The sequence below is a fragment of the Balaenoptera musculus genome, chromosome 20 (assembly GCF_009873245.2).
Source record: "Balaenoptera musculus isolate JJ_BM4_2016_0621 chromosome 20, mBalMus1.pri.v3, whole genome shotgun sequence".
Taxonomy (NCBI): domain Eukaryota; kingdom Metazoa; phylum Chordata; class Mammalia; order Artiodactyla; family Balaenopteridae; genus Balaenoptera; species Balaenoptera musculus.
In genome coordinates, this window is record NC_045804.1 from 59,431,246 (window position 1) to 59,446,941 (window position 15,696).

Sequence of the window (15,696 nt, forward strand, 5' to 3'; positions counted from 1 at the left end):
CACACACACCTGGGTGGAGCCCAACTGTCATGGGGGTGGGGCAGAGGCAGGGGTGGGGGGTGGGGGAGTGCCCCTGCCCTTCCAGAAGCAGTCCTGGAGCTGCACTGGGTCACACCTTTTATTGAAATGTACGTCATGCAATCCGTCTGGAGACCAGCCCTGGCCCAGACGCCACCTGCAGCAGGTCCTGAGTGGGAAAGGCACGTGAGTGACCACCTGTCTCGACCGGGCAAGAAAGAGAGACCCACAAAGTCAGCTGTGGCAGGAGGGCACGGGGCCTCGGGGGTGATCTGCCTGGGGGGCCTAGGTGGGTCTCTTGAGTGTCCCCCTGTCCTGCCAGTGGCACACAAACTGGCCCACGTGACCTGCCTCCTGAGCAAGAGTTCCCCAGGTGTCCCGGGATGGGTGGGGTTGGGGGCCGAGGCTGGGATGCCAGTCAGTCAGGGTAGCACCGGGGTGGGGGGGGGCGGCCAGCCACAGCGGGATGGGGTTGGGCATGCTGGCAGAGGGGGCTGGGGCTCCGGGGCAGGGGTCTGCAGCGGACCCGGCCCGACCTGGGAGAGTTGGCCGTTGCTGCCGCCGAGGGCTCTAGCGGGAGCAGCGGCACTTTAAGGCAGCCCGAGGCAAGGAGGCCCGGGTCGCACCTGCAGAAACTGGGGACAAGCTGTCCCTGGGTCCAGCGCTGCAGGGGCCCTGGAGACCCCGCACATCCCCTGGTTCAAGTACTAAGTGTTTTGTCTGTGTGCCGGCTGGGCACCAGAGTCACCTGCTGTTAGAACACAGGTGCAGGCTGGGCCGGGGGTTGGCGAGCCCTGGTGCCACCCAGCCCTCCGCTCCTCCACAAGCTGCTTGCCCTGGGGTCCCCTGCGCCACCGCTGCGACACCCTCCCATGGACAGCGCCTCCTGGAACGGGGCCACCTTGCCCCAAAGGCTGCAGAGGGATCAGCACCAGCTCGCTGAGCTACTGGAGAGAAGTTCTCATGACGGAGTCTGTGCTTGAACTTGGGGAGGGATGTGTGGATGGGGAGGGGGTGGTGCTGGAGAGGGAAATGGCTCAGAGCCTGGGCTGCCCGTCAGTCCACTCTCAGGCCTACAACCCACTCTTTCCTTATGCTGCACCGGGAAGGGGATACCCCCGGGCTCGGAGGGGACCCAGCAGCCGAGCCCACCTCCTGCCAGCACAGTAGAGGCTCAGGGGCCTCCCTGACTCCCCCAAAAGCCCTTTGCAAACATAGCTGGGAGTGCGGTGGGTGCCCTTGGCCCTCTCAGGAATTCCTGGAGGCCAGAGGGGGGCTGGGACCTGGGGGCTGGGACCTGGGAAGAGTGGGGGATGCTGAGGACGGTGACTCTGGGGCTGCCAGGCCTTCAGGCACGCAGACGGAGATGTTCCCGCCACCAGGTGAGAAGGCATTTGTGCACAGGTGTTTGGGGGCCCCAGGCCACTGCAGTGGAGGAGTGGGGCTTGGTGCAACACTGGAGCGGACGAGTGGAAAGAGGACACAGGCTAATGCCTGCCGAGGTCAGGCAAGGGAGGCGTCACGGGGGCAACCAGCCCACCCTAGCCAGAGGCCTGGAGGGGCCACGTCACTCACGTCTCAGCCCCAGAGGGACCGGACTCCTGGGCTCCCCTCCAGCCCCACAGAAGAGCAGGCGTGGATTCAGCCCTTGTGGGGAGCACGGCAGAGGAGGCTGGTACACTGAGCCCTAACCAGCCCCCAAGAGGAAGCCCCCAGAAAGGCTGGCCCCACAGGACAAAGGGTGCTGGGGTGCTTGCTCCCCAGGCTGTTCCCAGGAAGGCCGGTCCGGGCGGGGCCCCAGGACTCCTGACGGGCCACGAGCTCGCAGGAAGGCAAAGACGCTCCGATGTCTGGCGGCTGCACAGGAAATCCCTCTGCAGAACTGCTTCTTCCTCTTGGGTGGTGCGGATGGTTCGTGGAGGACGGTTTTCTCCCTCCCACCCCAGCTCTGAAGGGCCCTCTCTGAGAAAGCTCAGCCACAGCGAGGGGTGGGGATCCCCAAGATACTCGGGCTGGAAGGGGGAGGGCAGCCACGGGGGGCCTGCCTCTTGGAGAGCTGTGGGGGCGTTGCAAGGAGTAAGGAGACGTGTGCGCGCATGCGCGCTTGGCCCTATGCCCCCAGCAGTTGGCATACAAGGTTCCTCGTGGCTCCTCATCTGCACAGAGGACCCGGCCTGGGCAAGTCGGCAGGGCCCCAGATCAGCCCCCCTGCCCATCACGGAGCGGGGAGCAGCAGGTGGGACCCAGAAAGGCCAGAGGGCCGCCCCTGTCCGCGTTCCAGTCCTGACTGCGGGCCCTCACGGTGTCTGCAGAGCAGGAACAGCCGGGCCCCGTTCGCCACGGCAGCTGGACCATGGCCACAGATGAGCGTCCTTACAAAAATAACTCTGAGTCTGTCCCCGTGGGGACCAGGGTTCCTGAGAGCACGCAGAGGCCGGGGCGAGGCCCGGAGGGAGGGTCCGGTGGGCGGGCTCGGGCCCCGCGGGGCCGGGGCTACGGCTGCAGGCGCTCCAGGTACTGCGGCAGGGGGTTTTCCTTGACGAACTTCTGGATGTACCAGCACGTGACATGGGCCCTCAGGTCCTCCTCCACTACGAAGTCCAGAGCGGCCTGGCAGCCGGGCAGAGAGAAGAGCGGTCAGGGCCCCCAGCGGCACCTCGGCTCGGAGGCCCAGCCCCTCAGGCCCCGGGCTTTCCCTCGGGTCTGCGACGGAGCCAGGGGTGCCGCCGCCACCGCCGTTACAGTCGGGAAGCCGGGGCGGGAAGCTCTGGTGAATTGCCGGAGGAACAAGGCAGGGAAGAGAGGGGCCAGGATCGGATCCGCCCCGGGAGAACCCCGCCCGCCCGTCTCCACAGGGAGCCGGGGTGCCCACCAAACTCCTCCGCTAATTCTTCACTGGATGCTCCTTCAAGAGCCTCCCCTATGGGCTGGGTCAGGGCGCCCGGGGCTCCCTCCGCCCCTGGCAGAGGTCACTCAGTTTTCACAGGGATCCCAAGAGCAGCAGCCGGGGGCGGGGGTGTCAGCGTGCAGTTGTCGTCCTGGTGGGTCTGGTGACCTCCCTGCCCCAGTGCCCTGCACACACTGGAGCACAATGAACGCTTGCTGAAACAGTACAGCACAGTCTGGGTGTAGCTGGAGGATCTGATGACAAAGGCCGAGGGCCGACTAGGCGCCTGGGCTCCTGGTCGGCCGTCTGACCGTCCGGCCCCCCCCCCCAGTGGCCCACACCTGACCCCGGGTTTCAACCCGAGAGCCTCTAGTGACAGGATTCCAGGCTCTTCTCCCATTTTGCGGATAAGCGCCCTCACCCCTGGCAGATCCCTTCTCCTGTTACCCAGGTAGCAACTCTGGGTTCCTCGCTTGTAACGGGGTGGGCCCACAGACCAGCTCGAGCTGCTGCTGAAAGACACCTGTCCCCCGCCCGGGCCAGGGGGGAGGAGGCGGAGGGAGCAGCGGGGCAGCAGGGGGAGGGGCTGGGCCCCAGCAGCCGTCAGGGGAACGCAAGGCCGAGCTCTGCTCCAGGTTAAAGCCCCTTGTAGCCCAAGCTGCTCTCCTAGCGGCTGGGGACGCAGGGGCAAGAGCCAAGTCACTCCAATGTCCGTCTGTCCACCTGTTCAGCAAGGGTTCATGGAGCACCAGACACGGGGTCCCGGCAGTGAGCTCCCGGCACCAGGCAGGTGTGTGCGTGTGCTGGTGGGGGGGGGGCCCGAGGCCCGGCCCGAGAGGAGGGGAAGGGGGCGAGGCAGCGGCAGCCCCGGGAGGAGGGCGGGGCCCGGCCCGAGAGGAGGGGAAGGGGGCGAGGCAGCGGCAGCCCCGGGAGGGCGGGGCCCGGCCCCCGGGGCGTGGTCTCCTTTGAGTGGGGGGCAGCCCCCACGCCCCTACCTTGGCCAGGTGCTTGGCGATGCCGCGCCCGCGGTAGGCGTCGGGGACCTCCGTGTGCTGCAGGTCCACAATCCGCTTGCCCACGTACTCGTAGAGCAGGACAGCCCGGTCGTGACACCCTGTGGGGAGGGTGGTGGGCGGGTGAGGCCCGAGCCGGCACGGAGACCTGGGCCTTGGAGGCGCAGGCGTTTGGAGCCCGGCTGGGGAGCTGGGTCTGGAACAGCCTCTCTGCGCCTCAGTTCCGCGTCCATAAAGTATGGATGTAACAGAACGTTCCTCATTAGAGTGTGTGGAGGGTTAAATGAGGCAATTTCCATAAAATGCTTAGAACAGCGCCCGAACACACCGCGCCCCGCGTGGGCCTTTCCTGCTACCCTCCAGCCAGCATCCCAGGGCCCCCGGCGCCCCCCAAAGCCCAGCTCTCTGCATCCCCAGCGGAGCACCTGCCCGAGGGTCTGGGAGCCCCAGGCCCAGCGCTGGATGAAGAGCAGAGCTCAGCAAGGCGCCAACTCAACCAGAGCCAGAAGAGACAAGAGAGCAGGACCGCCCACCGGACCCTGGGGAAGGGCAGGAGGAGGGCACACAGGACAGCCACGCCAGGCATGGGAGGCAGAGCAAGCTGGCCTTCATGCCCTCTCAGGCCTGGAACTCTGGTCCACTCTGGTTTCCCGCTGGAAAAACATTTCACTGGAGTTCCTCCAACCAAAGTCCTCAGTTCCTCATCCGCCTGTCTGTCCATCCAACCACACACCCATCCACCCATCTGGCCCCCATCTGCCTGCCCAGGCATCCCATCCACCCATCTGGCCACCTGTTCCCCTTGACAAAAGTTCACTGAGCCCCAGACACTGTTTCAGGAGCTGAGGACAACTCCACGGGTTACTATTTCAGGAAGTTTCAAGTGTATGAAGGAAAAAATAATCTGGGCCAGGGGAGACGGGCATTTAGCCAGGGTAGTCAGGGGAGACCTCCCAGGAGGAAACCTCTGAGCTGAGGGGTAACTGGGGAGCAGGAGGCGTCTGAGGGAAGAGCAGGGGAGGGGTGGGCAGAGGGCACAGCCAGCGCAAAGGCCCCGAGGCGAATGTTTACGCAGGGGAGCAGGCCACGTCGGGGGCTTCACGGGCACTGAGCAGACCTCTGCTTCTGCCCTGTGGCCAGCCCTGCGGAGAGGGGGCGGGGGTCTGGAGCCCTTGTTGGCCTGCTCCCGGCCCCTGTTTACTCGCTCACCCAGCGCCTCCGTCAGCATTCCTGCGTGACCACTGGGGCCACAGATGGACCAGATCCCACGATGGCCTGGGGGGTTCTCTGCCCCTCCCAGCCCGCCAGCTCCTGGTGGTCCCAGGGGCTCGGTCACCACCACATCCCCAGTGCCCAGCCCGGGGCAGATGCCCAAGAAATACCTGCCCCACAAACTCCTGCTGTTCTGTGGGCCAGACGCACAGCAGGAGTTGGAGGCCGGCTCGTGGCTCCTGCACGCCCGGTACCTCCCCGGAGCCCGACCCCACGCCCTTGGGGACAGCAGGACAGGACAGCTGCAGCGCACACCGGTGGGGCGCACTCAGCCCCTGCGCACACCAATCCTCACGAGAACCTTACAAAATGGGCAGGGTTCTCACAGCCCCGTCGACAAACAGGGAAACCGAGGCTCTGAGAGGCTATGGCGCAGCTCGGCACGTGTGGAGCTGTCTGGGGACCCCGGGTCTCGCGGCCGAGAGGAGCAGAAGGGCATCGGGCCGCGGGGCGGACGTGGGCTGCGTGTGAGGGAGAGGGCGCGACGCTGACCCCTCTCCCCGCCCCGCACCTCCCCGGGCTGCGGAGGAGCCGGACGCCAGCGGACAGCCCTGCAACACCTGGGCCTCAGGGTGACCGCAGAGGCCACCCAGCCCCAACTGCCCCACGCTGCCTGGGGACGGCCACCCCCCGAGGCCCTTCTCGTACGCCTCTCAGCCTCTGCTCTGACCTCCGGCAGGCCCGTGGGCACAGCTTTCAAAACATGCCCGGAATCTGGCCACTTCATACCTCCGCCGGCCCCTGCACCCCCGTGGAAGCCGAGTCACATCCTGTCCGTCCTCTGCTCAGGGGCCCCCTCGTGGCCCCCCACGTCCACCCAGCCTCAGGCGGGTGCTCCCTCTGCCTGGCGCCTCCCGCCGGAGACCCCCCTGACCTGCCCCCCTGGGCACCACGGCCACCCCATCCCCGGCATCTGGGTCCGTGGATCCCACAGTCTCCGCTCATGGCAGCCTGGCTGGACCCCAGGCCCTTCTCCGGGCTGGGCCAGTACTTGCCACCTGCGGGCCACGGAGCCAGCCAGGGCCCCGGCTTCCAGTCCCAGCTCTGCCAGGAGACCTCAGACCTCACCAGGTCTGGGACAACCACTACTTCCCTCCTGGGCCTGAGAGTCGCGTCGAGATCATGGGCTGTGACTGGTTTTGAGAAAAGTTAAAGCAACTTGGCAAATGAGGAGCCCTTCCCTCGGTCTCCGCCCTGCCTGCACCAGTTCCGAGAGCAGGCCCAGCAGATCAAAACGCCTGTTATACAGACGATGAGGCTGAGGCAGAGGCAAAGCCAGAACCCAGGCCCTCTGCGCCCTCTGGGAGGTAGCTGGCCAAGGACAAGTGGGCGAGGGAGCCCAGGGCGGGCGGCACCGCCTGGCTTCTCTGGGCATCTCTACCTGCAGAGCCTGGTGTGGGCAGGGGCCACGTGCTGGTGGCTCAGAGCTGGGAAGCGTGAGAGGGCAGACCCTGGGGGCCGCCCAGGAAGCCCACCCACAGGCCCAGCTGGTCCCATCCCCCCGCCAGGCACCCTGCCCAGGGACCCGCTCTAGCATGCATCCCAGGACGCGAAGGGCATGAGGGTGCCCTGGGGGCACAACGTGTCTCGTGCAGGGGCCTCCTGCCCGGGAACTGGGATCCGAATGTAGGAGGCCTCTGCTGCCCAGGGCCTCAGTCTTCCCATCCGCAAAGTGGGGGCTGGGGAGGATGTGGAAGGCGCTGGGTTCCAGGACCCCCAAATGACCCTTCTTGGAGCAAGTGGGACGCTCGGCACTGGCTGGGAGGGGAAAGCAAAGGCCAAGGGTGGGGCCGCCCAGGGGTGGGAGCTCAGTTCTGGCTTTGCGCTTTCACCCCACTGGTGATACAAGCTAGCTTTTCAGACCCTGGATCTGGGGACCAGACAAGCCTGGGCACCTGCGTTCTCTCACAGCCCACATCAGCAAGACCCAACCACGCTTCTTTCAACAACCATCCAGCAGCTGGGATTTCTCCCCTCCTCTCACACCGCCTGCTCCAGAGCAGTAGCCATCCTTGCTCCTGTCTTGCCCCAGAGCAGCCAGAGGGAGCCCAGGACATCCCACCCGCCCTCTGCTCAGGACCCTCCCAGGCACCCACCTCACCCGGAGTCAAGGCCAAGTCCTCACAATGCCTTCCACGGCCCCGCACCACCTGCCCCCAAGACCTCTTGACGTCCTCTGCTATGCAGCCTCTCCGTCCCCCGTCCCTGCTGCTCCCAATACACACCAGGCATCCTAGGGCCTTTGCACTTGCCGCCCCTTCCACGTGGAGTGCCCTTCCCACCGTAGCTCCCTTCCTTGCCTCCTTCGCAGGGCGGCCCTCCCAGACACCTGACTCTAAACAACAGCCCTTGGGACTTCCCTGGTGGTCCAGTGGTTAAGACTCTGCGCTTCCAATGCAGGGGCCACGGATTCGATCCCTGGTGGGGGAACTAAGATCCCACATGATGCTCAGCGCAGCCGAAATAAACAAACAAACAAAGAAGAGCCCTCTCCTGACACCCGACCTTATTTCTCACCAGTCTTGCTCTCTAGGACGCTCTACACTTTATCGTCCACTGCCCCCCAGACGGTCGGTCCCAGGAGCCCCCAGCACCTACAACAACGTTTCGCAACACACAGTAGGTGTTCAATAAGCACTTGTGGAATGAATCCTAGTTCTTCTACCTCCAAGGTGCGAGCCCCTGGGCACGTCAGTCACTTTCCCTGCCTCAGCTTCCTCCTCTGTAAAATGGGCAGAGCAGTTCGGACAACGCCGCCACCCCCCACCAACAAGGCTGAGGATAAAGCGACTCCGCGTGCGTGGGGCCTCCTGAGGACTGAATGCACACAGCCGCTCAAACCTCTTCCCTCCCCAGACCTGGAGCCCGCTGGAGGCGCAACAGCCCAGCTCTGCCAGGGGATGGCCGGTACACACCCGCACCTGGAGCCCCAGGGCCGCTCTGCCTCTCGGCCTCAGTGTCCACATCTCTCACCGGGCGCAGTGAGCTGGCCTCCGGGGCCTGCCTGCAGGTCAGGAGACAGCACGGCAGGCCGTTCCCCTCCCTAGCTGGGGCGGGGTGGGGTGGGGGCTTGGGCACAGATGACTCCCCGCCCCCCATATACACCCAGACCAGGTCCGGCCCGGCCGCACAGCCCCCGCCTCGCGGGCGGGCGAGGAGCTACTCCCGGGCTTGGCTGGGGACCCCGGTCCACTTTACAGTTAGCCATCCGAGCAGCAGGCAACAGAGGGGCAAGTTTAGAAAGACGGCGGGTCACGTCCAGCTCTGACCACAGCCGAGTCTAGAGGGGTGTCCTTTGGCTGTACTCACTAGGGAAAGAAAGAAGGAAAACCCCAAACATTCCCTTTTTCTTCTTCCTCTGAGTGTCTAGGGTCTCCTGAGCCCCCCCAAGGGAATCTAAGGCCTCTCTGGAGCCTCAAAAAGAGGATTTGAAAAGCCATGGGGCCTCGTCCAACGAGAGCAGCGGGGCCCGGAGAGTCACGGCCGGCCAGCCCGCTGGGCCACTGCAGGCAGCACGGCGGAGGAAGGACATGCCTCCAGGTGGAAAGACACGTGTTTGAGTTCTGGCCTGAGCTCCTCCCCTGCGCCGGCCTCGGCTTACTCCCCTGAGCTGCGGTGGTGATGCCCAGGTCACAAGGGTGTTGTGACAGCGATGTGCTGGGCCCAGCTCAATGCACAGCACAGCCCAAAGGGGGAGTCTGACGACGGTCCGCGCTCCAGGCCCCAGCCCCTCCCGGGCGTCCAAGTGCAGGTGGGAGGAGTGGGCCCAGGTAGGACCCCATCCGGGCTCTGCACATCCCCCCCACCTCAGGAAGCCTTTCTCTTCCCTCCTCACAAATGGGCACAGTGGCCCATAAGGGCCCTTCCAGCTTGGACACTGCCACAGGGGGCCCAGCTGGGAGGGAAGAAAAAGTTATTAAGGCAGAAGGGGTGGGGCACAGGGATGAAAGTTCACTCCTCCATTTCATAATTCCACTTTCCATCCCCAGACCTCTTAGGCGGAGGGAGTGTGGGCTAGTAAGTGGTGGAACCTTTCTTTACAGGAAATGAGGACTTCACTTTGCTTCTGGTTTAAAAAGTAATGCCCAGGGACTTTCCTGGAGGTCCAGTGGTTAAGACTCCGCACTTCCAGTGCCTCCACTTCAGGGGGCACGCGTTCAATCCCTGGTGGGGGAACTAAGATCCCGCATGCTGCACCTCTTGGCCAAAATAATAATAATTAATAATAATAATAATAATGCCCAGTCAATGCTCACCAACATTTACTACCTGCCGCAGGCGCTGTTCTGAACCTTACTCTTACTGGGGCATCTGGTCCTTACCACCAGTCAGGGGTTATGCGCTGGTGTTAACCCCATTGCAGAGACGGAGAAACTGGCGCGCACAGAGATGAGGCAACTTAGCCAAAGTCCCAGAGCCTCTGGGGTCTGATGGTGACACCATCCCTCCACGCCCCCCGCCCCTCCCAGGCAGAAGCCCCTCTGTCTGTCAGCCCCGGGTCGGCCCAGAGGATTCTTCCAATCCCCTTGGTGCATTAAAGCTAAGGTTCCCAGGGACAGCCAGAAGCCACTGAACACCGGAGAAAGGGGAGGTGGTGGCTCACCACGCTCCCCAGGACCTCGGCAGCAGCCCGGAAAACAGCCAGGCCGAGCAGGTGCGGGTTCCCCGGGGCCGAGGCGGGATCGGAGCTGCCCGGCGCCTGCCTCCGCCTCCCCGGGGCCCTCTCCACCCCGGGCGCCCGGCGCGGGCTCGACTCTCCCGGCAGCCCGCCTCCACCCGGCCCGCGAGTGCGCCCCCAGCCCCGCGGCGCGCAGACAAAAGGCGGGGGCGGGCCGGGCCCCGCGTTACCGTTAAGCCGGACGGTGAACTGGCGGCGCCTACGGTCGTGCTCCACGCGGATGGGGCAGCCCTGCTCCGGCGCGCCCGGCGGCACGGCGGGCGGCGAGTGCGCCATGGGCGCTGGGACCCGGGCTGCGGGCGCGCGGCGGGCTCCGCGAGATGCGCACGGACCCGCACCGTGGGCCGACCGCAGGCGGCGGCGCAGAAACTGACACTCGGCGGCGGCAGCAACAAAAAGGGGGGGCAGGAAATCAGCTGTGCGGTCACGTGCAGCGCGCGGCCAGTGAGCGCGCGGCCGCTCTGTTTTGGTGCATTCCGTTTGGCTCTTAAAGGCGCCGCGCCGCTCACAGCTTCGCGCCAGGGCCCTTGGGCCTCTGGCCTCAGCCGGCAGGAGACTCTGGGGCCCCCACGGACCCCTTCTCAAAGACACGTGACGACCTGTAGGGCAATTCTCACCGTCCCCTCGCAGCCACCACTTGTTTTTTTTTAAATTTATTTAGTTTTGGCTGCGTTGGGTCTTCGTTGCTGCCCGCGGGCTTTCTCTAGTTGTGGCGAGCGGGGGCTACTTTTGGGGTGCGCGGGTTTCTCATAGCGGTGGCTTCTCTTGCTGCGGAGCATGGGCTCTAGGCACGCGGGCTTCAGTAGTTGTGGCTCACAGGCTCAGTAGTTGTGGCTCACGGGCTCTAGAGCACAGGCTCAGTAGTTGCAGTGCACGGGCTTAGTTGCTCCACGGCATGTGGGATCTTCCCGGACCAGGGCTTGAACCCGTGTCCCCTGCATTGGCAGGCAGATTCTTAACCACTGCGCCAGCAGGGAAGTTCCTCGCAGCCACCACTTATTAAGCGCTTGCTGTGTGCCTGCGCTCAGCAAAGCCCTAGCGAAGCCTGGGAAGTAGGTGCGCTTAACCCCTTGTCACCGGGAGGACAGGGGCCTGGGGAGACCTGCGAGGTCACCTTGCTTGCTTTGGATCCGGTGAAATGCCCCCTCTACCCCAGAGGCAGCAGCGCGGGAAGCGCCTTGGAGATCCCTGGAGCCACTCGAGGGGGGGTGGGCGGGGGGACTGAGTCCCAAGAGGGCCAGGGACTTGCTTGAGGACACACAGGACTGGGGGGGGTGTGAGGACCAGACTACTTTTTTGAAGGCGGACTGGACAACCCCTCCCCACCCCCAGCTTTGCTCAGATCAGAAGCAGCCCACCGAGTCAGGTGACTGCAAGTTTTACTAGTTCGTTAACGAGGGTGTAAGCATGACGTCACTCCCACGTGACCACTGCCCAATACCAGATACCCGACCCTTGTGTTTCCCCCTTCCAGCCAGTGCCCCAACCCTTGACTAATTTGCTTTTCCTAGAACTTCATGTAAACAGCATCATATAGTATGCACTTTCAGGGTCCAGTTTCTTTTTTTCAACATTTTATGTGTGAGGTTAATCCTTGTGGTTGTATCTTTTTCATCACCGAATAGTATTCCATTGTATACATATTCCACAATTTATCCGCCTGCTGTTGATGGGCATTTGGGTTGTTTCTGGATTTTGACTGTTATGAATAAACGTACTGTGGACATTCTTGAACATGGTGTTCCTTGCAGGTGGCTGTGTCTTACAGTCAGTGTACCTTGAGTTTTATGAGGACTTGCCAGGCCTTTTTCCAAAGTGGTTGTACCATTTTTACACTCCTGCCAACAATTTTGAGAGTTATGTTTGGTGCTGTCAGTCCCTTTAGTTCTAGCCATCTGATGAGTGTGAAGTCGTCGCTCACTGGCTTAAGTTTGCTTTCACCAGATGACCCATGACGTTGAACCTTTTTCATCCACTCCTTGACCGTTTGGATATCTACTTTTGTGAAGTGCCTGTTTAAGTTTTTTTTTTTTTTTTGGAGTTCTTTTTATTGTCTGGTTATTAGTCCTTTGTCAGATACATTTATTGAGAATATCCTATCCTAGCAGTTTAAAAAAAAAATAAGTGTGTATTGTGTCACAGAGTTTGGAAACGAAACAAGGCTGAGGAGTGAGTCATCACATACAAGGAGATAAAAAAGGATCCTGGGGTCAGAGGGGGTCTTGACTGGAGCTGAGTCAGGGCTGGCTGCAATCCTGAGCAAGACGTAACCTTGTGTGTGTCTCAGGTGATTTCTTTGTCTCCAAAGAACTTGAGCGCTGTGGGGAAGCCAGAACAAGTTTCTGGAAATTCCATCAACTGGCTCTGCTGTTTCCCATGCTGGGCCTTGGCATGCGCTGCTGTGCAAGCATCACCTGCCTTGGAAGGCCCTCATCGAAGCTCCTCAGCCCTCCTGGGTCCAGGGGAGATTCTTGGCAGGGCCGAGGGCACACCAGGTCCACCATAAGCGCCCAGGATCCTCCCTGTTTTTGATTCCCTTCTTTCTGTCCTAGTTTTAAATGTCTATTATCTTGTTGGGGTCTTTAAACCTTGCGGAAATCCTTTGTGGAACAGGCAGTGGATCAATCAAAGAATAAAGCAAGTAATCAGTCTTTACAGAGTTGAAAGGACTTGCCTCTATCTTTCAACCCCAAAGCATGCTGGTCACGGAGGAGCCTTGGGGAGGGGCTCCTGAATGAACCTGTGACCACCCCCCACCCCAAAGTTAGAAAGCAAAGCTGGGTCCCAGCAGTCCTGGGGAGATGGGCCCTGGGTCATGAAAGCCCCAATGGCCAAGCCTTGGTGGGGCCACACAGAGACCGGGTCCCATGTATTGTGTATAGGGTATCATTTATTCAGTCAGCCATTAATTCATTTAGCAAATATTTATTGAGCACCTACTACGTGCCAGTCACTATTCTAGGGGCACCCAGTGAACAAACAGACCAAACTCCTTGCCCTTCAGGAGCTGACATTCTAGGGGAGGGAGAGGCACCAAGAAGGAAATAAATCCGTGGTCCGTCTCACTGAGACAAGGGCCCAGGGCGACTCAGTGGGGGGGAGGGGAGGAGGTGCCTTTGGAGAGGTTTCAGAGGGGGTATCGAGGACAGACCTCTACAGACCGGGCTTTTTTAATGAAAGACTTGAAGGAGGTGAGGGAGCCTGGTCCAGTCAGCGAGAACAGCCAGTGCAAAGACCCTGGGGTGAATTTAAAGAACTGAGGCCATGTGGCGTCTTCAGCTTTTATTCTGAGCCAGGAGGGGCCGTGAGAGGGTTCTGAGCAGACCAGGGATCTTAGGTTTTTTGTTTGTTTGTTTGTTTGTTTGTTTGTTTTGCAAGTGTCTGAGCCGAGTCCCAGGTGCACGTCCCACAGCTCAGGGAAGCGCACCGCACGCGGGGACCGGCTCCTGTTTGTTTGTTTTTTAATATTGGAAAATTTCAAACACATATGTAAGTAGAGAGAATTATAAAATGAAGCCCAGCGTACCCATCGTGGCTGTGGTGTTTGTTTCTGTGTTTTTTTCTTTTATCAAAAAACATTTTAGGTAGTGTTTACATATAGCAAAAATTACCCCTTTTTATAGTTTTGACAAATGTGTACCCCGTGCAGCTGCCATCACAACCCAGTTGTAAAGCACTTTTATGACCCCCGACCCCGTGCTGCTCACCAGCCCCACATCCTCCCCGGGGAGCTCACCGTCCGGCCCGGCGCCCCCCTCCCCGCCTCCACCCTGGGACGGAGCCTCTCCTGTCCTTCCTGCCTGAGTGGATGCACGAGGGACCTGACTTACAATCTTCCGAATAATCAGGAAAATATCCAGGAGACCGAGCCCCTCCGAGGTCCACGGCCGGGGTGGCGTGTCCTCCTGGGTGACTTCTCCTGCGACGTCATTCCTTCCTTCCTCGTATGGAGCAAGTGCCCCGGTTCTAGAGTCTGGGAAATCGACAAATAAGGCACCAGAACTGTTCATGTGAGCTCTTTACACACAGGTAGAATGTTTCCTCCAGCACAAGTGGACTCATATTCACTGTTTTGTAGTCTTTTTTCCCATTTAACAGTATACTGTGAGCAAGTTCCTTTGTTAATATATAGGAAACCACAGAATCATTCTTTAAGAATATTCTTATATTTAATTTTTGATTATGTAATATATTCACACGTTTCCAAAACTAAAACAAAATGTACACAAGCCCCAGGGGACACTCAACCTCCCTCTCCCACCTTCCCCATCCTCCCCCGCCTCACAGAGGGAAGCGTTCTCACTTGTTATGAATTTTTCCAGTTTTCTACACATAAACCCAAGTAAATACAAATGTATATTCTTTCTTCCCATTTGAACCCCAAAGTTAGCGTATAAACCCACAGTGAAGCCTGTCACTGAACCATAGGCCCTGCAGCCCGGTCGGCGCCAGCACGTGCCAAGGACCCGCCCTCCGCCCAGTGTGTGGTCATCCTCTGAGTGGACACCATGACGTCAGTAGCAGATGACAAGGCCCTGGCAGCCCCCCCGCCCCACGGCCCTTTATTGTCGGGCACTTGAGTCATTTCTAAATACAGCTTCTGTCGCAACTGCGGCTCTTCCATCTTAAGGAGACAATGATCCTCTGAGCGGCCCCTGTCACTGGGCCGTTGGGTCAGGCGCCAAGCTCTCACTGCACTGAGTGTGCGCTGGGTGCTTCCCGGGCAAGGCCTCATTTTCTCTCTCCCCCCCATGTGGAGCCAGGATCCATTGAGCGAGAGCAGCGTGCTGCTGAAGCTCTCTGGGGGGGAGGCGGTGGAGCCAGGGCTCAAACCCGGGGAGGCTGAGTCCAGGGCTGACATTCCAGGCGGAGGACGGGACGGGCCGCCGGGCAGGCCTGACCAAGGAGCCTCCCGAGACGGCCCGAGGTCCTGAGGCCCTTGGGGTAGATCGGGGTCGACAGTGCAATGGGGGCGGGCCCAGGCCTGCTATGGTGCAGGGACTGGGAAGGCAGGCGGGTGCTAGGCAAAAGGGGGCAGTGCGGAGTGTGGCAAAGTGGGGCTTCCTGCCCTGCCTCCCCGACTGGGGCTGACAGCTCACGTGGGAAACCTGGCCAGGTCTTCTGATGTTTCAGTAGGAGCTGGAAAGAAAAAAATGAAGTGAGGCCTCCTAATGCTTAAATGATGGCAACTGATTAACTGCACAATTACACGCGGCTGCTGCTTACTCTTAAATGGTTAGCGGCGAGAGACAGAGGATCTGGCAAATAAAGTCCGTCTGCATGCTCATTGCAGGATTCAGGCCATTTTTCTGGAGATGTAAATTTTTTTAAATTAAAAATGTGGGGACTTCCTTGGCGGCCCAGTGGTTAGGACTCCATGCTTCCACTGCAGTGGAAGCACGGGTTCGATCCCTGGTCGGGGAACTAAGATCCCACATGCCACTCAGCGCGGCCAAAAAAAAAAAATTGTGGGAAAAAAGAGATAAAACCAAGTAGAATATGTGAATCTTGTCAGATCCTGGTTTGAAAAAAAAATCAGCCACAAAAAACATGCGGGGTTAATGGGGTACTTGGATGTGGCCTGTATATTAGGTGTCTGTGGCACGATGGCTTTTTTCTTAGGTGGGATAATCGTGTTGTGGTTATGAGGAGAATGTATCTGTCCTCCAGGGACACACGCTGAAGGGCTCAGAGAAAGGTTATGCTAGCGAGAGAGCCCAGCGGCTCCGCGGGAACACGGCTGGCCCAGGCTGCCACTTCCTGTGTGCTTTAAACTTTGCACAATACAAATTGGAGGGGAAAGGGGGGAAAAGGCAGGCATGGAGGTA

General features: G+C 60.6%; 1 protein-coding gene across 1 annotated transcript; it reads right to left on the bottom strand.

Annotated features, from left to right (window-relative positions):
* Positions 1-104: 104 nt before the first annotated feature.
* On the bottom strand, positions 105-10,220 carry NATD1 (N-acetyltransferase domain containing 1). The gene is made up of 3 exons (XM_036837964.1): positions 10,039-10,220; positions 3,901-4,019; positions 105-2,628 (listed from the first exon to the last, which is right to left on the bottom strand). The coding sequence occupies exons 1-3, from the start codon at positions 10,142-10,144 to the stop codon at positions 2,512-2,514; spliced, it is 342 nt and encodes a 113-aa protein (XP_036693859.1). The 5' UTR covers positions 10,145-10,220; the 3' UTR covers positions 105-2,511.
* Positions 10,221-15,696: the final 5,476 nt, after the last annotated feature.

Coding starts and splice junctions, on each gene's coding strand:
- NATD1 (XM_036837964.1), bottom strand. CDS start 10,144: ATGGCGCACTCGCCGCCCGCCGTGCCGCCGGGCGCGCCGGAGCAGGGC. Junction 4,020..10,038: donor GTTCACCGTCCGGCTTAACG/GTAACGCGGGGC, acceptor CCCTCCCCACAG/GGTGTCACGACCGGGCTGTC. Junction 2,629..3,900: donor TCGCCAAGCACCTGGCCAAG/GTAGGGGCGTGG, acceptor CCCGGCTGCCAG/GCCGCTCTGGACTTCGTAGT.